Genomic DNA, 26942 nt, shown 5'->3' with positions numbered 1-26942 from the left:
TATTCAATTAATTTGAATATTAAATTTGTTTAATATTTATAATATTGTATGATTTGATATGATTTAGTTTTCATTAGAGTAATGAGCGAAATTATCGCAAAAATATCGAGTAAATGTTTTCATTCAAATATTTCAGATCAACTTTTAACTAAGAATTTATAGAAAAAAAAAATGATATTTAAAAATGAACAAACTTATCTAACTTTCATCATTTTTTAAAAGAAAATTCATTTTACTACTTTTCTTCATTTATTCGATTAAATTTTTCCATTTTTTTCCCCAACAAATTCATTATCGATGCTTTAAATTGAATTCATAGGAAAATTTGTATTAAAAATCAAAATCCCTAATGCATAAATTTTATTATTCAAAAAAACACGTTACTATTATTAAAATATTAATAATTCTATTTCATTTTATTTATGAAACTATTACTTAATACACATGCGATGGGCAAATACCCTATGATTACGTCTATTTTATTATACTAATATCTTTTTATTTCTCAATTTCAATTTGTTTAGCCACGTGGCTTCAGATGCCTCTGATTGCTTATAAGAAAAAAAGGAATGTATTAGCGGTAAATCTCGTTTTCCCCCCAAACCCCGGATCCCTCCTTCACTCGTGCCACACCAATTCACACGTTCTATTTATCTCTATCCATCGACTATTTTCATTTCTCGCTTCACCTCCCAACTTCCACTTCCACTCTTACGTTAGCATCAGCTTTTCCAAACTCTTCGTAAGCGAATAACTCACAGTAAAATTAGTTAAAGCATCGATTAATCATAGTAATCGTTATACTCGAATAAAATTGCACCTGCTTTGTTCATGAGCGCACGCGACTCTTTAATCTCGAGATGGATTTATCTTTTACAACTTGAATAGAGAACTAATAAATTATCTTTATACTTTCTTCCCTGTCTCTTGAAACTTAAATATCCAGTTTTGTAATAAGAAATAAATCTTCGATGGAATCATATGTATGTAAATTTAATTATAGTTTGTAATGAGATTGTATGTGAATATAAGTAGTTTCGTAGTTTTCTTAAGGATCGTTCATGCGTTATAATTTCTTCATACGATGCATAATTTAAACAAATAAAATGAAAACAAAATACTCGCCAACTTTTTGGAAAAATACTAGATCGGATTTATTGATTAATTTATATAAATTTATGATAATAAGTAAGTCGTGATTTAGTTTATTTAATTAATCCATTATTAAATTTCACTTATATGATAGACTTAGCAAATAATCAAACGTACTTTATCAATTGATTAAAATATATATTACTCTGGCATTAATTTTATATAATTCCATATTGTCTGTGAGTACAGTTGATATTTTAGTAAAATTAATATTAACATATTACACTTTTTATATATGATTATAAAATTGTTAACTTACAATAATATGAAATAAAATACGATAAATTTCATTTTGATGGTTCATAAAGAAATTGAACGCATTTTAACGTAAAAACGTACTCTTTCGTTATAATGATTTATGTTTAACGTGATGTTTATTTCCCATTTTATTAAAGTATCAAGAATTTTATTGCAATATTATAGTTTTATAATTAATTTTTTTGTCAAATAAATTAATCACTATTTAAAATTTATTTGCATAATGTGATTGAATACACAAACTTTTAAAATTCCTGCAGAATTCATTGCTATTTATAAGTGCACAACGTCAGCATTAAATTCGCAAATAATTTTTTGATTTATTAATTAATGAAATATACAAATATTCGGCTAATAAATTACACTTTATTATGGAAAGCCAAAAATAGTTCTTAATAAATTTTATGAAACGTGAAAATATGATTGGCTCACGAATTCCAATAGAAGTTTTGTTAATGTTTGTAGATATTGAATAATGAAAGAATTTTTCGCATCAATAATTATAATTTAAAAAGGTTTAATAATTTTTATAACAAAATTTTTTTCTAACGAACGTCCTTAAAATATGTTTATTTTTTTAAATAAAATACTTCGTATGCATTTAATTACTTTTATTATAAAATTCTTATTCAGTTTAAATTACATTTTATTATTATTTATAAATAGAAAAAATAGATGACTATTATTAGTCAAATTTATTTGTACTTTATACAGAATGTACAATAAAGAATGTACGGTACTTTTTATTTAATTATGAGCTAATAAAAAATGTGTAACACCCTTAGCTAATATAAATTTTTATAAAACGCATAACATAGGCATATGTTAGTATTACATGTAAATAAGTATTGTGTCCCATAATAATAATAACAATAACAACAAGAGCAGCAGCTGGAGTAATAATATTAGTAACAATGATAATAATAACAACAACAGCAACAACAACAACAACAACAACAACAACAACAATAATAATAATAATATTTTTATTTCAATCGTCTAGGATAATATTTTTACGATAATGAAATCTTTTGCAGAAAAATCTTGCTAAATGAAAACTTTTCTTTATGTTTAAATAAAATCTACGTAGGAAGTTGAACAAAGTTCTTTAATCAAAATTTATTTGATTATTAGAGTAAAATTTTAGTAACTACTTAAGCTATTTTATTTAACTGGCTATGTAAAGTTGTACATTAAGTCAATTTGATCAGCAGTTAGATAAATTTTACGTAATTCAAAATTAAATCCATCGGTCCATATTTAATTAAATTTGGCAATGGCTTTTTCCCTGTACAGAAATTAAAAATTGTATTTTATTAATAATAATTTGTAATTAAGTTGAATAAAGTGTTTCTCATTCACTATTAATTATGGTCATTGATGACTTTATTCATTGTTTTAAATTAACTTATGAATTTCATATATCTGTGTATACTTATATACCAAATAGTTGGGATAATTCATTATTCATAGACCACAGAAGTATGTCAAATTTTAGTTATAAATAACTATATTTTTCTAAATTAAAAAATAGAATAAATAGAAAAGAGAAAATATGTTTATAATTATATTGAAATAAAAAAGAGCTATCGTCTTCGTAGACTAATTTGTGTATTTCTAAATTACATGTATTTTTATTTTCTAATCATTTTTCGTTTATCTGGATTAAATATTATTCATAAATCTACAAGAGACTTTTATTTGAAATTAAAGCGTTTAAACTCGTATAATTGGACACAGTATAAACGCTTGCTAATAAAAAATTAATCGATCCTAATATTAAATTCTAAATATTTTAATTTAAAAATGTTGTGTAATGAGTACAAGTTATAATTGATGAATATAAGAGCGAATTTTTGTTAAAATTAATTTTCAATATTTACATTGGTCGAAATTTATTAGCTGGAATTAAATTTAGTAATAATATTCGGAGAAACATAATGAAAGTCAATGTTATGTATTTTTCTAATTGCATAAATGAAGATTCTAGTAAATTAAAAATCTTCAATATTCCATTATATATATATATATATATATATATTCTGCATTCTATAAATTCTAAATTATAGATAATATTTTTGTAGATTACTTTATGCGTGTAGATGTCAAGAACCATACAATATGTTCAAATTTAGAATTAATTACTTGGCTCCTGTTATTTTCATAAAAAAGCTTAATTTCTGAAATTAGATACGTGATTTGTCTTTGTGAAGTATAGTTTGCGTTAAAGCACGCTTTATAAATCATTGAAAATATCGTCTATACATAGCATAATAAAGAGTTTTCAAATACAAGTTTAAATGTAATATTAATTCAAAAAAAAAAAAAAAAAACGAACTGAACTCAAATATAAATGAAAACGCGATAAATCGAAATATGGATAATAAATAATACAAGAAAATTTTCTCCTATAGCTATCCTATAATTATATTAAAACTTTAGCAATTTAATGATATAATATCTGAGTAAAGATGAAGGCATTAATAACTCAAATGTAATAGCGATATTAGTTATGTAAATTGGAATTTTTTTTTTAATACTTTCTTTCAATTAATTTCAATGTTAAGTGAAAATTCTTGTTGAAAATTCATGTTGTGCATCATTGATTGATGACTTTATATTAATAATAAACAAATAAATGTATTAATGATGAAAATTTTTAACATAAAATTAATGGACACTTTTTTTTTTTTTTTAATCGAATCATTATTTACGAAACCGATATGGATTTTGTTTTTAAATTGGAAATTAGTTTACTTCACAATATAATTATTACATAACTATGAATAAATCAAGGGTAACGCAAAGCTTACGCAATATAAATGTATCACCTATTTAGACATCTTCGTACCAACATCGTATTCTCAATACTCTTTTCAACACTTAAATCTATTTGTAGGTTGAACTATTATAAAATCGATAAACCTGTAGCAGATTACTTAGATTCCGTAAAGACTCACTTTTAGATATTTGGCTTAACAAAGGTCTGCCCAGCTTCTAACATCATGTTCGGCGGAAATGCCGTAAAGAACTCGTGTTGGAAGGTGAGAAAATTTTGTGAGAGTAGAGACAATTCGAGCAAGAAGTTGGTTCGATCAATCACATTAGCGGCCGGAAACATAGAGGTGTTAAAAGTCGCGTCGGTGCCTCGAATCTTTATCTTTCGCACTTGAAGCTGCCGCGGAGAAAAGAGCGGCATTTATGAACAGCCGGGATTTAGCAAACCAGAAGAGCCCTTGACATTTGCAAAGCAGGAGAGCCGCGAGTGTGTGAGCTTGAACTCTATACTCGCGTAGGGCCGTTGCACGCGAGAAAATGATCGTCGTGCACGGTTGCACGTGCGAGTGTGTTGCGTCCCGTTAGTGTGTCAGAGAGGGGAAAGGTTGCACGCGATGCCGGGACATTGGTCGATCGAACCACTCATTTCAATGCTTGCACGATGAGGTTAAAATGAGGCTTTTTTGTCGCTTTGCTTGAAAAAACTTTGGGAAACTTGGATTCGGGTATGCTGATGTTTGCACAATCTATGAAAAATCAATATTAGAACCTGTAAATTTTTCATGAGAGATGATTAATTCTAAAAATTTAGCTAACCGATGAAAAATGAGACATAAATAACGAATTTTATTTTTCTTTCTTAATACCAACGCAATACTATAAAAAGAAAATAAATAAATAAAAAACAAAAAGAAAAATTTCATATCTCTATGGAGAGACTTATAATTATGATTACCATTATGAATTATAGAAATTATAGGAAAATATTCGTCTTATATTTGTTTGAAGTTATTGTAACGTAAATATATTTATTGTACTTTTCGCACTCGTTAAACTTTATTAAGCTAATTCCAAATTCATTAGTAATCATTCTGAAAAACATTTTCATTCTATAATATTTATATCCTTGTATGTCTATTATATTTTAATACTTCAAATTATCTTATAACTTAAAAGTCAATGGTGATTGAAATGTTATTAGGTATAGTATTTTGATATTATTGCTCACAGATTTTTAATAAATTCTAAATTATTGTTTCAATTAAGTATATTTATATTAAGAATTTACGACTTAATTATTTTGTTTTTATCGATGACTGGTTATGGCTTTATTAGTAAGTTAGCAGTTCGAAAATACTAATAATCACAAATCCAATAAAGGGCAAATTAAAGTTAATGTTAAATCGCAATTTCAGAAAATTATTGCAATTGAATGAAATATCTTGAGAGAAAGTTGGAAAATTTTTTAACTAAATTTAAATTTAATGAAAAATATTTTAAATGACTTTATGTGGAAAATAAGTTTTAATTCTTGCGGTAAGATTGATATTTTTTATATCTGTATATGTGATAAACAACGTATAATGTAAATATATATTCATACCATATCAATAGCACTTAAATATAAATATAAGCTAAAGCTCGAATATTATTTTATTCATCTTGCTTAAGTCATTTAATCACGGAAATCCTCTTAAATTGTTAATTGTATAGAAATATCCACGTGATTTAATACATAATGTTTAAATAGGATTTTGTTAACGTAAATTGACGAAATACACGAGATTTAAGTGAACTAGAATACATAACAATACAAATGACCTTTATGGCAGCCTCGTATTAAACGCTTTTTACCTTAAATTTTATTATTATATTCATATTTATACAGAATGATATAAATAACTATTGATTATTTTAAGCGCATTTGAGAAAATCATTGTTCATATGGTTTGAATTTTTTATTTTTATTATCGAGCGTTATTATTATTATTATCGATTTTTCACCTTTATAACACCTCTGCGCCAGCATTGCTTTTTACACAATAATTTAATTTTTATTCCTTTCTTTCAAATTTGCATGTAAAGCAGTATTATCTAACCATCAAATCGTTTTGCGTTATTAGCAGTTGTGTATAACAAATAGTAAAAATTTATTGTTCCAGTTAAAGTGAGCGTAACACTGCAAGTTGTCTAAAACATAAATTCGTTCAATTTTCTAAAAGTGAATATTTCATAGGTAGCAATTGCATTTGAGCAGCTGTAGTTGATAATCTATTATAAAATAAATAAATAAATAAATAAATAAATAAATAAATAAATTACAACGCTCGTTGCTTTCACGGATTTCACGGACAGTATCTAAATTTTGCATCTAATAGCATACATCTAGCCATCTCTAGTATGGATCGATTATTCCTCTCAGCAACTCCATTTTGTTAGGGTAAATAAGCAAACGTATACAGCCTTTATATTTCTTGATATTTTAATTATTAAATATTTTTGTAAATCTTCATTTGCGTATTTAACTACTCTTCTCGCTGTATTCGTTGCTTTTGCATTTGTTATTGAGTTAAATTATCGTTTTGTTCATTATCTAAGTCGTAGTTGCTTCACCTATGTGCTGTAGAGAAGAAAAATATTCAAACGCCTGGAGGACTTCGATGCGATACGATAGTTTGCGTAGTCCTACAAACATTCGTATACACAAATTGCGAGAGCATCTCAATTTTATCTGAATTTTATTGTTTTAGCCTCTTTAAAAGACGGCGTACGAAGCTTTTTCTCTTTTATACGTCACTCACAATCTTTTAGTCCTTCAAATTCCTTAAACCGCAAACCGACGGTTAATCTCCCTCGATTAGACATTTCATTGCGGTTGGGTAAGAATGGTCGAACCACCTGTGCCCCTTACGAGGACGATACTTATTCTCGGCAGCATCTGCTGTGATTGACCTGGCAACGTTGACCTCTTAAACTGCACGGCATGCAGTTTAAAAAATAATTATGCTGCAACTTTAATTTTCGGCCTCTCTTGATTCGACGAGTATTATCTTCGAAAAATAAAAAAAGTAAACGTATCATACGTCGGCTTTTTTTTTACCGATCGTAAATTTGAGCTGAGGTTTGGAACATAAAGTTCATTGGATAGTTTCGTTTGAAAATTTGATTTTTCTTCTAAACACTTAATATTAAATGCCTGGGCTTTGTAAATCGGTAATCTTCTATTCATCAGCCAGGTGCGCGTGAACTCTTTGTTTTAAATTTAGGTATAAAGGATCTAGGGCTTAGGTATTAGGTCAACTTAGGAGTTCTCAGCTTTTCACATAACTTCCAAACGAGTACTCATACTACGTAAGATTGTCAGCTGGGGATGCGAAGGAGTTGCAAACAATACAGGCCTTTAAAAGCCCAAAATGATATCTATTATTATATCTATAAGCTTTGAGAATTTATGCTAAAGTATCGTGTGAGATATTAGGAAAAAGTTACTACGAAACGAAAAAAAAAACTATGAATATATATATATATATATATATATATATATATATATATAAAGTGGTCAGCGTGAGCAAGTACTGATAATCAATGAAGTACACAATAAAATTGTAAATAGAATTCATCAAAACAGAAAATAAAATTCTTTATTTTAATATATAATGGAATGATGTTCTAGAAGTTTTACTAAATAATTATTTATTTAAATTAACAAAAGATAATTCATTTATACAAAATATCATTTTTAATCAAGTTTTATACGATTTTCAAATGACTATTCCATAATATTAATTGTTATCAAATTTTATCTTGAAATAAAAAGAAAAAATCATTTTAATATTTTTTCATAATTGAATTCATGATTAAACTTTTAATTACAAATGATTATAATTAATTGCCAACAATCGAGTGAGCAATCAAAGAAAAATTGAAAGATATAACGTCTGACTGGGCCGGAAATCGAATTAGTGCGCTACCATCATCACTTCGGATGGTCTTTCCACCTTAGCTACTGATGTTTGTGCACTTCCGTCTCCGAGTTGTCTTGATATCATATTCATTGCACATAACTTAGTACTTAAGTTTATTTACACATGAGAAGAGAATAAAAGTTAGGCAATTAAACTTTAAATGTTTTCATAAAACCCTAATTTAAATTTTAATGTTCGCCCTTTTATTAAAATTAGTAACTATTATTTATAATTTATACGCTCTACTCCAATTCTACATATTAAAAAAATTAAATTGAAGTAAATAAATATATATAGTACATTTTGCCATTATATATTATTAATTGCCATAAACATCCATTTTATAGAATATATTTATTTACGGATTTAAGGAATGTATGAGTATAATTAAACGAATATATTTAAATATTACAAGGTTTTATTTATTTCCTTAAAATTGATAAATCACGCACGATAGTAGTAATTTGGTAAGACACATAATTTACCAAAACGATTTTTATTATTTAAAAATACATCTTAGAATTTACTAACGATAAAACACTTCTTGTCGATATTTTAAAATAAAATTAATCATTTAAAAAAGAATATTACAGATGACCAATTTTTAATTCTGAAATATAAATATTTTATTTAACATATTTATATTAATAAAAAAAAAACAAAAACAATAGTTTCTCAACAAACTATATAACATATATAACAAAATTTATTGTTACATTATTGTTTTTAATTATATATTTCAGACGATAGATCATAATGCTTAATTGCACAGTAATATTCTGATATGTTTGTGTGAAATTTATCACTGTGTTGGACGCAATATTGAATATGTTTCAAGATAATGGCATTTTTACACTCTTGGACTACATTTACTACATGCTTCATATTTGTAAGGGTTATTTAAAAAATATGTTACGCCATTAAAATTCAACGTAATTTCAAAATGAAATTTAAGCTCTTAAACGGCGCATTGTAATAATCAATAAAACAAAAAAACGAGTTTTTAAGTTTATAAGTGAGAATTATTGAGTCACAGTTTGACATTCTTCATGAACTCATAAATGTTAAAGGATATTAAATTAAGCAACAAATAAGGAAGCTCCTGTATTAGTGCTCTCAGTTTTAAATTTATGGAGAAAAGCCAAGTAATTTTTTCATCGATAACGATTTCTATAATATAGCATATCATATATATATATATATATATATATATATATATGTCATGATAATATCGAACGTTGTAAATACATTTGAAAAATCTACGAAATTATAAATTTATCCGAATTCTTATTACCCCATAATCGGTGAACGATTATTAAGTATTTTTGAATTTCTATAAACTAATTAACATGATATTCCGATAATCAAGAAATCCACTTAATAACTAAACCATGAGTCAGCTTAACAAATATGAGCTTCGTTATTTCCTAAGCAAACGATGTTCAATCACACATTTCTCATAATTAACAAGTAGCATGCAAATGCTTCTTAGACCGATTATCGTATTACATTTGAAACTCTATCGAAGTAGTCACAAGCTTATGACGGGCTTCGCTCTATTACCGTTCGATCCATCGATCCCATTATCGATACGAAGCCAATGCAGCTCGATCGCGGATACGCTCGAAAGTGCCTCGGCGATCGTTCTGGGTCCGACGCACCGGCCGATCTGCAATTTGCAGTCGCGAACCCCAGCGACATCGGCCACGCGAGACCAAGTCCTCGTAAAATGTCGGAGAAAGTGCGGAGCTCGTAATGACAGAGGGTTTTGGTATGCGAGCGCAAGCGCAGCGTCGATCGATGGGTCGTTCGTGCGCTCGCGTGTCACCGAATTGCGCCGCGTACTTTGCTTTCGTGAACGAGAGCCGCCCCTCCCCCGTCATACCGCCCCACCACGCCATCCCACGTCATCCCAACATTACTGCGCTCCTTCTCGTCCATCAACGGAGCGCTTTCTTCCTTCTTTTCATGCCCCCGGCAGTCCCTCCTTCGTGCATCGGGCGTTTCCTTTATTAAGTTCCCTCGCGTGGAAAGGAACTTCATCAAGAGCTTTGCTCTCATCTTGCTATGATAACCCGAGCGAATATAGAACGAGATTAATTATTATTCGATGTTCGATCTAAATGAAGTCGAGATAAAGCCAACGCTACGTCGAGCGAAGACTTGTCGATGAATTCATATGGCTTGAATGATTGGATTTTCAATTTTTTTTTCTTCAATCGTTCCTATTGACGTATCCCATTCGTTTTTCCTTCTTGTTTATGTGGCTTAATGACGCTAGGATGCAACATCACTAATATTAGGAACTTAACGTCATCTGCTTCATCTCGATTGCGCAAGTTTAATACAAGAAAGGCTATTATCGCATTATACGTTGGAAAAACTTCAATTTTGGTTTTTCGAAATAATGCCTAGAGATATTATTCTTCCGTTAACAAATTACATATTATGCTTGTAATTAATATGCTAAATACGAAGAACAAAGTCAGAATGAAAGAAACATTAATTGGTTTAAAAAATTAAAATTCCAAAACTATTACAAATGATAATAATAATAATTAATATTGAATAATAGTATTTTTTGGTAGATGTGAAAACTTTAACTCAATGAACTAAGAAGGGAAAATAGCACGTGAAAAGAGTGTCTCGACGATGTTTTGATTCTTATGAATATGTTAATGTCAGAGTAAGACTCCAAAAGCACGTACGTGGTACGGCAGTATAAAATAAAATATAATTTACAATAAAACGTGATAAAGCGTACGTGAAAATTTTTAAAAGACCTATCACAACGAAGAATCAAATAAATCTAAAAAGAAATTAGCGCACGCGTATTCTCGGCAGAGATAATTCTGGAAATCAGCACTTGACATATTTTCGTGTCCGGTGAAATTGAACGAGCGAGTCTGAATTAAATTCAATACAAATCCTACACGTTGCATCTCATCTCGCCAAGTAGAGTCGCCGCAAACAAACAAACGCGTAATAGTCGCAATTCATTCATTGGGGAGTGAAAATTTTACTCGCGAGTGCTCAGACAATACCGATGCTTTACACGTGGATTGCTTTTCTTTTTATTGTGGTGTAACGCGAGACGTGCTCGTATATAAATTCAACGCAGCCCCTTGCCATGGAGGCTCTTTCATTTTTCCGGCCTGACAGCAATGAAACAACGGCGGTCCTCCAGCAGCTTCTCTCCTCCGTCTCCCCCCCCCCCCGTCACGCCTTGCCACCGGCCCGGTACCGATTCCGTAGAGCCGCGTGCGCGTAGACAATATTTTTATTGCCGTAACACCTTTATGGCTTCTTCCTACCTTCGTCTCGCGAAAAAGGATTGACGTTAAGGCGACGGCCAATCGCTTTCACGTCTATACGAGCACGTATGTATGTCGAGCTTCGTCCTGAATTGGAGGGGGCGGGGGGGGGGCGGCAACGGCAGCTAGCTATTCAAGACACGAATTACATCGTCGATCATGTAATTCCCTGCTTCTAAGGGGTGTCACTTTTGATCACTTAGTCCTTGAACTTTTTTTTACAGCAGATTTCGTATGTCGGACGGTAAAATGAAGCGTGGAATTTGTCGTCCGATTAGATGAGCAATTCGCCACGTGAGCTGAACAAACACCAGAATCGAAAGTAATGTACTTTGTCGAGAAAATTACGTTGACTTTGTGAAAAATTTTATATGCATACTTTAAACTAGATAGTGACGATATGACGCGTGATGAAAGAATACCGACCGCACGTAACAATTTACATTTACAATTTTTTACTTTACGCTTGCGTTTTAGTATGCTAGAATATGTACGTGCACATGCATACATCTACGCGCTTACGTAGAACGTATATAATATTTTATATGCATTTAATCTGCTAGAAAATAAATATTATAGAATATATAATATAATATATAAAATTTGTAAAATATATAATTATTTATAATCTTTGTAATAATTATTTTATTCTATCGTGAATGAAAAATCAAGACAATAATATACAATCTAATTATTCAACATGTAACGGGAGTCAGTGATGAATTTATAATGTATTATTTATGTATTACAGTTAACATATTTGAAGAAGCCGAAGCTGAGTTATATAATATCTACAATGATTGGTTTGGAAACTGTATAGGTGGTGGAGTTATAGATCATGAACCAGAGAGTAAAAAAATTAAAGTCTTTGGATACTCTGAGGTAAAAAATTTTTGTTTGATAATATTTCCTATGCACGTATGTTTTTCTTTACTTAATATTCTGCAGAGTAAAAGTGTTTTACAGAGTATTTACATAGCTGTTTGGATAAAAAGAATTTCATATAAGTATATAAAACTATCTAGACAACAGAATACATTTGTTTTATCGATCTTTTAAATGTTTATTCGCGTTAAATATGAATAAAGCTTGTTATTAAAGATATTTGTTTTTTATTTTCTCTTCAATTTACTAATGGAACGTTCACAAAAATTGTTATTCTCCACTTTTATGTTACATATTAATATTCTTATAATTAATTTTGATATCAATAATCTTTTAATTTCTGATAATTTTATATATTTATATATATATATATATATATATATATAAGGAGGTTTTTCAAATTATTAGAAATTTGTTAAATTTATTTATAATTAGATTAAATATTAATTTGAAATTCATACGTATTAGCTTTGAAAATAAGTTCTATTTGAATAAATTTAATAGATATTTCATCATTTACGAAATAATCATAAGCTACGATTAATATTAATCTTTTCCTTTTAATAATAAATAATTTGACAAATTAATAAGCCTGTATTAATAACAACTGATAATCTTTATTATCTTATTAATTATTTTATTATTTTTATCTATATATAGAGAGTTTTCTTTATTGACAAAATGATAGTATTTTTCCTATATTGGATGAATCTGAAGTTTTTAGTATTTATGAGCTACAAAAACGATCGATTTTGAGATTTAAAATTCTTCAATTTTATATTTAATGTCAATTTTATGTTCATAATTTCGCATTATAAGTCGATTTTATTATCGATGTATCAATGATGTATTATTCTTATCAAGTATCGCTATTTTTTAACTATTTGATACAAGTTGCAAAAATATGTTGTAATGACTTTAATTTAAATTAATTTAATGAGAATTACGTTTTGGGTATTATTTTATTTATTCTTCTAAAATATGGACTTTCTTCATTCATAAGAAACGTTAGATTGGCATGTTCAATGAAATTTCAAAATTACCTTTTTTTTTTATTTATCACGTTAAAGACTTGCGATAAAGGATTTAGTTGCGGGACTTTAAATCTCAGCTTATTCATATGAAATAAATAATTTCAGATGATATATTGAATATAATTTCATGAATTTTGTGAAGGAATGAAGTCACTAATTATGACAGACATATTTTATTATCATTGTAAATTACGAGAGGAAATAATAAAAAAATAATTATTAGGAATAATAATTTAAATATACTAATATTAGTTTACTAAAAGTAAGCCAATATCAAAACAGGATTTCGTTCATAGGATATTTTAATATTCTATTAACGTAAAAAAGGATTATAAAAAATGTAATATAAATAAAAAATTCTAATGTAAAAAGTCAGTTTTCTTTGGGGAGCTCATTTCCATGGCTCATTATCCTGAAAACAATAAAATGGACACTTAATCTGTAAATGATAATAAGTAAAAATAAAAGTTTTTCGCAAATTTACAATCTCTACGGTCCCTACCTCTTTTACAATCGTCATGGGAAACCATTTCGACGTCCCGGTAATTGGGCAGCGGATTCTTATCAAAGCGTTGAGAAGTTGAGGTTGCCAAGACAGACGGAGAGCTGCTAAATCGCATGCTAACGATCGAGATTTGGAGAATACAGTCGATCGGGATATATCGATTAATTACTTCTTTTAATAAAAACTCTAACGAGGTAACGATTTCATATGCACGGAATATTCATTCTATCACGTATTCACACGTTTGTCTACTCGTTTGATGATATGTAGTAAGTTGCATGCAGACATACCAAACGTAGCATGGATTCGGTGTTTTTCGTCACGATATATTAAGAAATACTCTTGCAAAATTAGAAAGTTATTAGAAAGTAGTATAATCAAAAGGTGCCGCTATGAAAGGAACTCGAAATATATCGCTTTGATCGTTTTAAAAATGAGTGGTAATCAGTAAATTTCAATGTATTGTTAGATAAAATTAATTTTTTTCTTTATTTCATTAGTTTTTATCAGAGATGAAAAAAAAAACTTAGTACAATTTCTCAAATATTATTTGAAAAAAGACGAAGCGAATGTAAATTATATGATTCTTGAACAGTTAGTTGAAATTTAAATTTATTATACGTTGATTTTCATATTTTTCAAATTCCCTAAATCTAACTACTCAGACAATTTCCATTCTTTTACATGACATTTTCATATAACCTATCAAATAACACAACGCAGAAAGAAATAAAATTTATAATTAACTGCAAAAAGTATGAATTAAAAATTATTTTTATACAAATTTTCATTTGAGAGTAGTAATAAATCAATTCTAATTTAAATGTTTGCTACTTCGAGAATATATAAAAAAAAAAAAAAAAAAAAAAAAAAAAAAACAAGCAAACAAAAAACAAAAACAAAAACAAACAGTAAAACACAAAAAAATATATATTTAAAAAATTCCGTGTACAATTTCCTTCACATAACTTCATGTATTACGATAAAAAATGTCTTTGTTCAAGGTTAATAATTAATATAGAATTAAATTACCTTGTTTTATGTTTTACAACTTTGAGAAAAAGAAACTTCTTTAAGACCTGGTTTACTAGTACTTTTAAATGAAAAATATAAAAACAAAAAAAAAAAGAAGTATAAAGTTTTTATACTTTAATATATGTATTATGCGGTACATATATCTCTTTTTAAATAAAACTTTTTTAATATAACGAGAAAATATTGAGTTTATACCTACTAATTCAAGTTGTAACGATGGTGTAACTTCTTAAATAATAATGCTCTAGCACTATTCATCTATAAGTATAAGTGAATAATATTTTTAATTATATAAATACGAACGTAATAGTAAATCTGAAGTAAAATAAGTCAGTAATATTAATCATTGTGACTTTATAGATTTTTTAATAATTTAATTTCTGTCAATTAATCTCTATAAATTTAAATCCTCTTCATATTCATCCATTTTGTCATTACTGAATTGATGTTATTTCCATTTATAGATAGATTTCATTATCAGTAATGTTATTTTTTAAATAGCAATACTAAGTTTCAATCAATTTCTCATAATATTTATTATAACATATGGTATTGGCAATTTATTTTCATTCTCGGTACATCTAATTGATTTCTTAAAAATAAATAATATCAACTTTTTATATAAATATTAATAATGAATTAATATTAATAAAACTTATCAAAAAATTAACGACTTTAAGAATTTCTTATTTTTCAAAGCCATAAAGTAATTCTAATTATATAGTAAATAAATTTTATAATTATAAAATGCTTCTTCGATTTTAATTCGACTATTGTACTAATTTATACTAAAACAGTTTTAAAATCAAACCAATTTCTATTTCAATATAAAATCACTTACCAAATATTAAACTTATTGTAGTAAGTTTTTAAAAAACTTCTCTTAGATATGACAGATTTATAAAAAATTAATATAGTAAATACAAGTCAATAGAATTGGAAATCTTTTGAATACTTTTGAATACTTTTGAATCTGATAAATATCATAATGAAAAAATAATTTCAATAGTTTCATAAGGAAATATCTAATTATTTATTGCTATTTTAATTACGTATTTTCGGTATTTTCTTCGACAAAAGAATAAATATTGAAAAATGAACTTGTAATTTTAGAATTTTATATATTACGGGAGGCTAAAGTAAATATAATAAGTCATTTTTTTTAAAACATTTTCTTACTATAATATAAATTTTTTCGATTTTTCCTTTTACATACACTGTACCAACATTACATGATACAATACGATTGTATGCATTTAATAGTGAATCTATAATGAATAATGAAACTTCCATTTAATATTTGAATTTGAATTCAAATACTTATGTCAATACAATTGGATTACAAATATTAAAAACAATCTTAAAAAAAAAAAACCTTGAAACATATGCTTTATAATTACATTAACATTTGAAATATCTTAATTTTATTATTAATATTTCATGAACTGACAAATCTATATTGATCCAAATGTATGGTAATCTATTTTATTATTAAGATATTCCACGTAAGATGGATATGGATTTAATTCATTTGGCTATCTGGAAAGCTGACATTTGTTATAAATATATTATTACTTTAATCTTATGTAATATATAACATAATTATCTAATAAAAATTTTATTTGGTTTTTCATGTTTTATTTTCTATTAATTATTTTATGTCTTAAGAAATTATAAGTTTAAAGTTAAACAATTTTTTCATTTTTAACGGAAAAGAGTTTCTTATTTTACATACCAGTTAAATTTATTTATCTTCCTTATATAATGATTATCGAGATGGTTCATGAATTTAAATTAAAAAAATATTGTGAAAAATAAGAATAATTTCAACGTAATACTTTGAAGCTATTAATCGTCTTTAATATTTGTCACATAAATGTGAATGATTTATTATTAAGATAATTATTATTTATGTATAATTTTTTAAACCAAAATAAGTAATGTTGTAATTCTTGCATAGATCAGTAAAGAAAGGTGCAACAATTATGTATGGACGGCAATGATAAGAATTTTGGGTAACAAAATGTTGTTGACCAAAATTCTTAAAAAGTAACATATAATTTGTATTTGCATATGACAGGAAAATTAACTCAGTTATGTTGTCGAAGGTTGTTACTCCACTAACTTAACTTTATCTCTAATTTAATGTTTCACCCTAAAGTTAGCGAATAATAATAAAATTGACCTACGCAACGAGAACAATAAGGCGATTAAACGTGTATTCAAATTATGCAAATCGAAACTATCCTGATCTTCATCAAAATCAAAATTAAATAATAGTTGAATATAAGCTACAATAATATTAAAAAGTATTTACTATTTTCATAATTAATATCTCTACAGATTTTGTAATATTAATAAAATGCCAATATATAGTATACATTAATTTTGTTTGTTATTGATAAATTCGATGAACTACATAAAATTTTACATTATTATGTTATTAAACAGCAAAATGAAATAAAATGCTCAATTTTAAGAAATATTGATTTAACAAAATGTATAATAAATTTTATTACATTAATTGTTCAATTAAAGTAAAATTTAATAATTTCTTGATTTTCGAATTTAGCATAATGTGCAATTATTGTGGATAATATATTATTTTCAAAATTTTCATTTATAATAATGATTATAATTTAATAGTAATTCAAATTTATTATCTAAATTCTTCTTTTGCGGCAATCGTTCATTCAATTGAATATTGCAAATATAAATCTCGAATTTTGTTAATTGAATAAATAGGCGTCGCACGTGCATTAATCATAGAATTTTTAGATACCAAAGATTTTATTATAACCGTCAATGTAATATTTAACGTTCCGGATTATTTATGGAAGATCAATGTAATACAGAGATTAATTATTCATTGCCGAAGTGTATGGTATTCTACTTTAAATTGCCAAGCTAAAAGATCCATTTATATTCATTGTTAAAACTATTATCATGAAAATTTTCTTTAGAAAAGAAATTATGTTAAATAATACTGTGGCATTGTTGAAAGAGATATCAAATAAAATGTTATTATCTTATTCTTTTTTTATAATATTCATTACACCTGAACTTAACTTAAACTACTTGGATAATACGGATCCATTTATTTTTTAATACTACACAAGTCATTTTCAATATAAAATTAATTTTATGTTTAAGATGTATCAAATCAAACTGACCTAGAAATATTAAATTCTGATATCCTAAGATCAAAATATTAGTTTGAGAAATGTTGCGTGTATACTTTTATGTGCATGCGAAAGGTAATATTGCAAAATAAAACAGTTGATATTGTTATAACAATGATCATTAATAAATAAATTACTTCAAATAAGCTCTTAAGTCTTACTTACAACGAATTTGTTAATATCCTGTTAATATGACAATTTACTTATAATTGTATCAAATTTTGTTTAAGCTTTTATATAATATTAAAGGTAATTTTATTAATTTTTATGTAATTAATAAAGAAAAAGAATTTCTTAATTAATGGATCAACATTAGAAAGTAAAATTTGTTATACATTATTATAATCTCAAAATTATATGAAAAATTATAGTAAATTGTATTAAGATTTTTTTAATTTCCAAAAACATATTTTATATGGGAAGGAAAATAGATTCACTTAGAATTAATAGCAAAACATTGTGGTCGAATTATCTATAGATGAACGAGTAAATTTTCATATAACAAATATTACATTCTACGTTTCTAAAGAAATTCATAATTTTTTATAATTATTGTATGATTCTATATTATTTGGCATTTTCCAAAAAATTTTTTTTATTCCATTTTGAGTAACTTATATATACTTGTAACAATTTTCGCTAGTTTCGATTGTCAGAAATAAAGAAAATAATTTTTTGTTTAATTAGCCTCATATCTGAATATATATATATATATATATATATATATTCTCCATTAATTTGAAATTTTTTTCATCATAGGTATATCATAAAATTTTTCGAAATATATGTATTGTGTCACTAACTATTTATTAAAATTTTATTTATTGTGTTATAATTTTCGATTCCATTTATTTCACTTTAAAATAAATATTGTATTTTATGACAGTAATTATGTAATAAGTATATTATTTCTTAAATAATTATAATAATTAATCAATTTAACTTATAACTTAAACATATTTGATTGATGATAATACTTTATTATTTGTTAGAAAGTTCAAATTGAATTAATTTTATATAAGTACGGATAATTACTTCCATCGTAATAAACTTCCAACTTATTGCACATATTTTTATCAATATGATTGTAAATTTTTATATTTAAAATTAACAATTATATTAAGAGTCATTAATTTATCATTGTATATTATAAAATAAACGTTTCTTTAATTTAGAATTTTTTTTTAGTGCAGCTTATATAAATAAATAAAATTGAAGGAATTGTGTAAGATAAGAAAAAATTTAATGAAGAGTTCTAAAAATATTTATCTATAATTGTATATTAATATTAAATTTGAAAATTCAGATTACTATTTAAAGATCAGTTAATATTTATATTCAATACTAGGTATTGTTTATATTTAGAAATGAAAATTTCAATTAATATATAAAATAGTGTGAATAGTTATTTATTATCAATTTTCTAAATAAATAAATAATAATATGTATATATATATATATATGGAATCCAAGCATAATGTCACAATCTGAAATTAATTTATAACAATTTTTAAAGCTTATTAATATTCAATAGGCATCAATTATTCGAACATAATTAATAAAATAAAATTGAAGATATCACTAGTAAATAAATTTATGTTTATATATGTGATATACTTTTTTGTATAAATTTATTTAATTAATAACTGAATTAATATATCAATGAAAACTAAACTTTTATTATTTTATTTATTTTTCAAGCGAATCTTCTTATATATTGTAAATATTTGTAAAAAAAAATAACACGAGAAAAGAATCTAATTAAAAAATACTATTATTTAAAAACTATAATATTTTACTTAATATAAATGAATTTTCTGAAATAAAATGTAATATTATATTAAGACAGCTTAAATACTTAATTAAACTGTCAATTTAATAAAATTGGAAAAAAAATCTTTCCACTTGTTTATTTACATTAATTATGATTTAAATATCGATTATATGTATTATTTAAATTGTTAGATTATGTTTTTTACGCGTGCACGCGCACGCGCGTAACCATGTTAATATGCATGTTTTTATAGATATATTTTATAGATATTTAAAGATATATTGAGATGACTTATATATAAATAAGATAAAATTCACATTTTGTATCGTTATAATAAATACAATAAATAAGTTATATTTTATATATTAGCTTTGAAAATTTTTATTTTTGAATCTTATTTTAAGTCTACTCGAACATTATTAAGGCAACATTAATATTATAGAGATTTGATGATTACTCAAATTTTATTTGATTTAAAGGAACCATCGAAGAATTTATTTTTAAATTAGAAGTAAAGTAAAGTAAATAAATATACATAAATTAATATTGCCAAATACATAATATTTTAGGCTTTAAACATTCTTAAATTCATTCGAATAAATATTAAAAAAAAAAAAAAAAAAAAAAAAAAAAAAAAAAATAAAAAAAAAAAAAAAAAAAAAAAAAAAGAAGAAAAATTAATAAAATAAAACAAAAAATTTTAATTGTTAAATTAAGTTGTTTTGATTTTAAGCTAATTGAGATTATATGAAATTTGAAAGCTTATATATATAATTTCAATACAATGTTGTTTTACCTCCTTGTTTAAATTAATTGATAAATTTACGTACAACATTTACATATACATTTTTTCTTAAATTTTTTATATCATTCTATGAACATAATAATTTTATTATTAACTTTATATTAAGCTTTATTTTAGTAATTAAAGTTAAGCTTGATATTTTGAAAGGTAAATAAACATTCTTGTAAATAATGTTGAAATTGTTTTTCATATTTTATCAATTTTAATTAAATATAATTTATCAAAGAAAAAAAAATTAACTTATGTATGTATTTTCATATGGCAATGTAATACAATATTTATTAACTTTAACAACTATTGATGCTTAATGTAAAACATATTTTAAAAAGAAATCAAAATGGAGAATTAATAGAATATAAACTCTATAGTGAACATTTTAACATTCAATGAAAGTAATTAGCATAAACTTTGTACTTAACCAAAAAAATCTTAAGAAACATTATATAATTGTAGCCAATTAGCGATTATAGATTATTTTGCGATTATAAGAATAAATATCTTTTTAATTAGTAATAATATTTCGATAACAAATTGATACGTTGACTTTCATAATACAATAATGTAAAATTTTCTTTAATTTTTTTATTCTGTTTATTGTAATTCTTGAAATAATTAAGCTTGTAGCAAAATTGAGAAGGAACTTCTAGTATTTATTAAGTAAAGTCAATGGAGCATGTAATATGAAAATACGGAGAATAATCAATAAAATGGAGCTCCCAATGCAAGTACCGTTTGTTAAATATAATATGCCGTTAATAAAGAAATTAATAATAAAATCAGAGTTGCGGTAATCAGATTTTCTATATTATAAATCTACACGTATATTATATATTTACGTTTAAATTGCAATTAATTTATGATTGAAAATGATAATTTGATGCTTTTCTATACAGTGCTGTATTGCTACCTTATATATGTAATTATAAATGACAAGGATATCGTTGATCTGTTATTAACATTAATAGAAAGTGGTTATTGTAGTGGGATTGGAATGCTTGTCTGTAGGGGCAGTATATATTATCGAAGGATAAGAGTGCTGTGGGGATTTAACCATTAGGTGGCTACACATAAGGACCCATAATACGTGAAACCAGTCCTCGTACTCTCTTTAAGTGCATAAAGCGAGTTAGTCTATAATATTATTCTAGTTGGCTTGAGAAAGTCGACCCAAGATAAACAATCTGTGTTTCAACTCCAGATATTTCCATATTAATACGTATTGAAGGAAATTCTTAAATTTATATTTTGATTTTCAGTTAATTGCTCGATAAAATTGCTGCTTTAATATTATCGAAAGTGAATATAGAATATTTAATTCAATATGAATAGGCTATTGGAATGAAAAATTGCATTCTCGAAGGAGTAAGTTCTTCGCAAAAGTGAATTTGATTTTTCGATTTTACGAAATTTGTTTGCAATTATTGTTATCTTATTCCATATTATTTATTCTATTATTATTTTCAATCAAATGCAGTGGTACTGTGATCAGCAAAATTAATTAATAGATTGTCAAATTTCTTTGTTAACTTTGGGAAAATGAATATGTAGAAATGTAGGTATGCTGGTATGAATAGATTATGAAATTATTAAAATTTAATGTAATAATGATATGATTAGAACAGTTGGAATTTTGAATTGAATAACATTTAATATAATAACAATATGATTAGAGCAGCTGGAATTTTGAAGTGATAAAAATTTTCGTTATTCAATAAATTATTTAACGTATGACATGTGCAGATAATTAGCTTCGATAGGATTTAAGCAATCTAGAATTTCAAAAAAGAAGGTACGTTAAATTCCACGTTGATTTGAAAATTGATCATAGTAAAATGTATTTGTGATATTTATTATTAATGAAACAGCAATTTATCGATACATTTAAAAATATAGAAAGATATGAAAAACTTTATCGAAATAATAATCATAGATGAAGATTTCATTCGGTCTATCTTATTATTTACCAACGTGAGAATACTAAAAAATTAATAAGATATAATTATATGAAGGGAAACTGCAAAAACTAAAGTAGAAATGCTACAGATAGAATATACTTACAACTGCAAAGTTAGAGGGACAAAGATTGCAAAGGAAGATAGAAAAACAGCGATAGGTAATTTTATATAAAAGCCAAAAATCAATCTTTATATTCTCTCGTTCTCTTGGCTCTTTATCTTTTATTATTTGTTTAAATTTATATTTTTTAATTTTAACTGCAATTGATTTGAAAATAGACTTTTACATGTATTTAAAGCATTCCTTGCTATCATATAATGGAGTTGCAGCAATAATACAACATTAATATTAGATATTAATAATGTAGATTAAAATTTTTAATTTTTAATATTGTTCTGTAACTATACTTTAAATTTCAATAATATTGTTTCAACACCAAAGATTAATCTTATAGTAGCATGTACTCCCATATTTCATAAATTGTAATTAATTTTTTTATAAATAAATTAAGTACTTAAAATCCTTTCAATATGCGTAAATATAGTCTATAAAATGTATAATTTATAAATATTACATTGTAAAAAAAAAAAAATATATATATATATATATATATATATATATATATATATTAATTGAGGAGAATTAACTGCAAGTGGACATCAAATTAACAAAAATTGTTAGATTTTTCAAGATTATACATAAAGTAAAAAGTTGTATGACTAACTAAAAATAACTTAATTCTACGGCTTTTCAAAAACTTTCGAATACGTCATTTGAAAAAATGACGATTTCGTAGAGATGTCCAGATTTAAAAAATAGTTCAATAGAATGGACTTAAAAATTTGCGTGCTCTTTGTGAAGTATTTTAGTACCAAAAAAAAAAAAAATTCTTTTGTAACTATGAAAATATTAAAAAAAATTTTTTTACACATTTCACTATTTTTCAGGTATTAGTCAACGGTAAAAAATGACAAAAAAATTGCTTTGAATTTTTGAAAGCATCGCCGGGTTGTCTTGAATTGTTTAAAATATTAATACCAATGTAAATTGTATTATGTTTGCTATCGTTGTAAAATTATCCTATTCATTTTTTCAAATATATCTATATTAATGATATTTGGTTATCTATAAATACATAATTCTGGAGAATATAAAAAAATTAAAAAAAAAAAAAAACAAGGATATTAAGGCATTTTATGAAACAATTTAAAGACTTATATTCCTTAAAAACCAATTAGCGATACGAAAAAATTTGAAAAAACATGTCTATTAATACAATTATTCTGATATTTATATTGGAGTTAGTATTATAAAAAGCCACGCGCACACACACACACACACACACATATATATATATATATATATATATATATATATAAGTATAACAAAAATTACGTTTTAATAATAGTATTATTATAAAAGATTTTAATCAGTAATTGATAACAGTAATAAAATGATTTCGAAAAAGTTTTTTGATTTTTTATATTATCAATCGCACAAAATATAATTTGTTTTCTTTCTTTTTTTTTTTCTTTTTTTTTTTTGGATTAATTTTATATATAGTTGAAAACTTATCTATAAATGGAATATATTTTATATAATTTTCATCAAATTTAGTCTATTTAAATATGGATTTACCTTGAATAAAATAAAATTTCAGATATTAAATTATTAACAAATTAATAATTAATTATCGTATTGCTATATATATTGAAATTACGTATAAAGTAATGTATTATAATTCAATTCTTCATTATCTTATTATCGATCTGCAAGTTCACATTAATAAATAAAATTACTAAATTTTAAATATACTTTTATATTGAATAATATTTTCTCGTATTATTGTATACGTTTGTAATTAAAATATGTGAGAGGGGAAAAAACTGTAAAATGTCATTAGGAATAGTAGCAATTAATAATCTTGCTTAGTTGTACATTAGTACCTTAATTTATCTACGATATTCTATTTCATCCAGGTGTATAAGCTACATTATTCATTATTCCTTTACGCATTCGCGTCATTACGTTACAAAGTCAGCGTGTCCTGTTTTATTTGCGCTTGAAGAGCTTAATAACGTAGATCAATGCCAATAATACGAAATCTTGGCAGCCGCTTTGTGGTATGAGCACAAACATTATAGATCTGCCAAAATTCGTATTATATTTTCCTTCGTCGTTATTTCTTCTTTTATAGATTTAGTATTTTCAGCTGACCACGGCACATGTCGAAAATACCTACTCGTCACTAATCGTTGCTTCACACCTGCACTGTGAACCATGATTAATTCATTTGTACGTTCGTAAAGTGGCTTTAAGTTTACTCTGCATTTTGATAATGGGAAAACGTTACGTAATGCTTTATGAAATGATTACGAAATAAATGAATATTATATAAATTAATGTAGGAAAGTTGAGGATTAGTGAAATTTCACTAATTAGAGCATAATAATTGCAATGTGTTACGTGCGAAGTTGGAGAAGCAATGAAAAGAAACCAAATACTTTGAATGCTTAAATAATAAATTTTCTTTTAATATTTTGTTAAAATAAATAACAATCCGAAATCACTCTTGCCATATAATAAATAAAATAAATAAACATTCCATTACATTATTATATTCATTGTAATAAATGTTTATTATGAGGTCCTTTTGTCATTTATTCATCAAATTTTGTCAAATCGTCATATTTTTATTTATTCAAGTGTCATTTCCTATGTGTTTATTTAAATATCAAATTGGTAATAATGTTGTAATTTTTTTCAGGGATTAGGCAGAGCTGATCACGAACTTGCCATTAGTATATTGAAGAAAAAATATACGGATTACAAAATGACTTGGTCAAACGAATCATATTAAAAATATTCAAGAAATGTTGGCAAATTATGAATTTTGCATTGTCTCTTAATATAATTATTTATAAAATCATTTTTCTATTATATCTTGTATACTGATGTGATCAAACACGTGAAAAAATAAATATCTAACATCAGAAAATGATCTTTTTACTTCCCGTTATTCTCCAATGAAATTCATACATTTTCATAATGCATCATTTTTTTCATATATATATATATATATATATATATATATATATATATATATATATATATATATATATATATATAATGTGTACAATTTCTACTTTCTTTTACCATATTTTGCTTATTAGTGCAACCTGTTGGGGAACCGCTTGAAGTAAAGGGCTGTGCACTCGTATACGTTCGTTATAACATTTTGCTTTTTTTATTATTTACATGATAAAGATCATATTCGTAGGACAATAAAATAAATAATATTATAAAGTAATAACATAAAGGTTTACTGTGGATAATAATAATATAAGATCAAAAGAAAAGAAACTAAATGTTGCATTCGCGTAGGGATGTCGGTAATAGTGGTTAACGTAAGTTTCTAAATTATCGACACAAGGTTTTCATATACGATCAAATGTAAATATTGCGTGCATCAATGTGTAGATGGCGCCACGCAATATGATATACATTTTTAACACTAACGAATTCTTAACGTTTTCATGCATAAAGTATTATTTCATGTATAAAATGAGAAATCACTTTATCTCTCGTGTTAATTGCAAAATAAATAGTAATGATAAAAAAAAAAAAACAAAAAAAAAAACAAAAAAAAAACAAAAAGCAAAAAACAAATAAACAAATGAATTAAGCCAAGTATCGAAATATAGTTGGTTGGCAACGAGCTTGGTTTGTCAATTTAGTTAGAGAAAGTTGAGCATATGGATTAGGCACTTAAAAATTTGTAAATATCTTCGTCAAACTCATCATGTTTTCTAGAGTCACAAAATCTTTTGTTCAATCATTACAATATCCAAATTACATCAACAAAGGCAATTTTTCGGTATGTTATATGATATAAATAATTTATAAAACAAACAAATCTACCTATTCAAACGTATTCGTCGAATAGAAATTTATAAATATATTCATCTTCAATTATTCTTAATTAATAATTATTATCTTTTAGATTAAATTATTTAATCTATTATAATGCACATTCAAGCTTTGCAAAATGGACGAAGAAAAAATTATTTACCAATAATCGTGAATTCAATAATTATTCACTGATATTAGAATACCGTTGTATTCATTTATATTTTATATTTTCATAGACTTCCAATGGAAATCTATTGATAAATTGCCTCATGTTTTCCAACAGAACAATAATTATGATATCGCAACAACAAATGAAATTATACTGTTCAAAAATGTTAAATTTCCAAATCTTAACAATTTAAATGTGATTTGATGTTGTTGTTTGAG

General features: G+C 25.4%; 1 protein-coding gene across 1 annotated transcript; it reads left to right on the top strand.

Moving 5' to 3' along the window:
• Positions 1–11867: 11867 nt before the first annotated feature.
• LOC105369036 (14 kDa phosphohistidine phosphatase) lies at positions 11868–25632 on the top strand. The gene is made up of 3 exons (XM_011508278.1): positions 11868–11898; positions 12219–12349; positions 25411–25632. Exons 1-3 carry the CDS (start codon positions 11868–11870, stop codon positions 25501–25503), a joined length of 255 nt encoding a protein of 84 aa, XP_011506580.1. The 3' UTR covers positions 25504–25632.
• The last annotated feature ends 1310 nt before the right edge of the window (positions 25633–26942 follow it).

This window comes from Ceratosolen solmsi, unplaced genomic scaffold (assembly GCF_000503995.2).
Source record: "Ceratosolen solmsi marchali unplaced genomic scaffold, CerSol_1.0 scaffold1, whole genome shotgun sequence".
Lineage (NCBI taxonomy): Eukaryota > Metazoa > Arthropoda > Insecta > Hymenoptera > Agaonidae > Ceratosolen > Ceratosolen solmsi.
The sequence above is the reverse complement of the archived record's forward strand: the minus strand, read 5'-3'. Positions and strand labels throughout refer to the sequence as shown.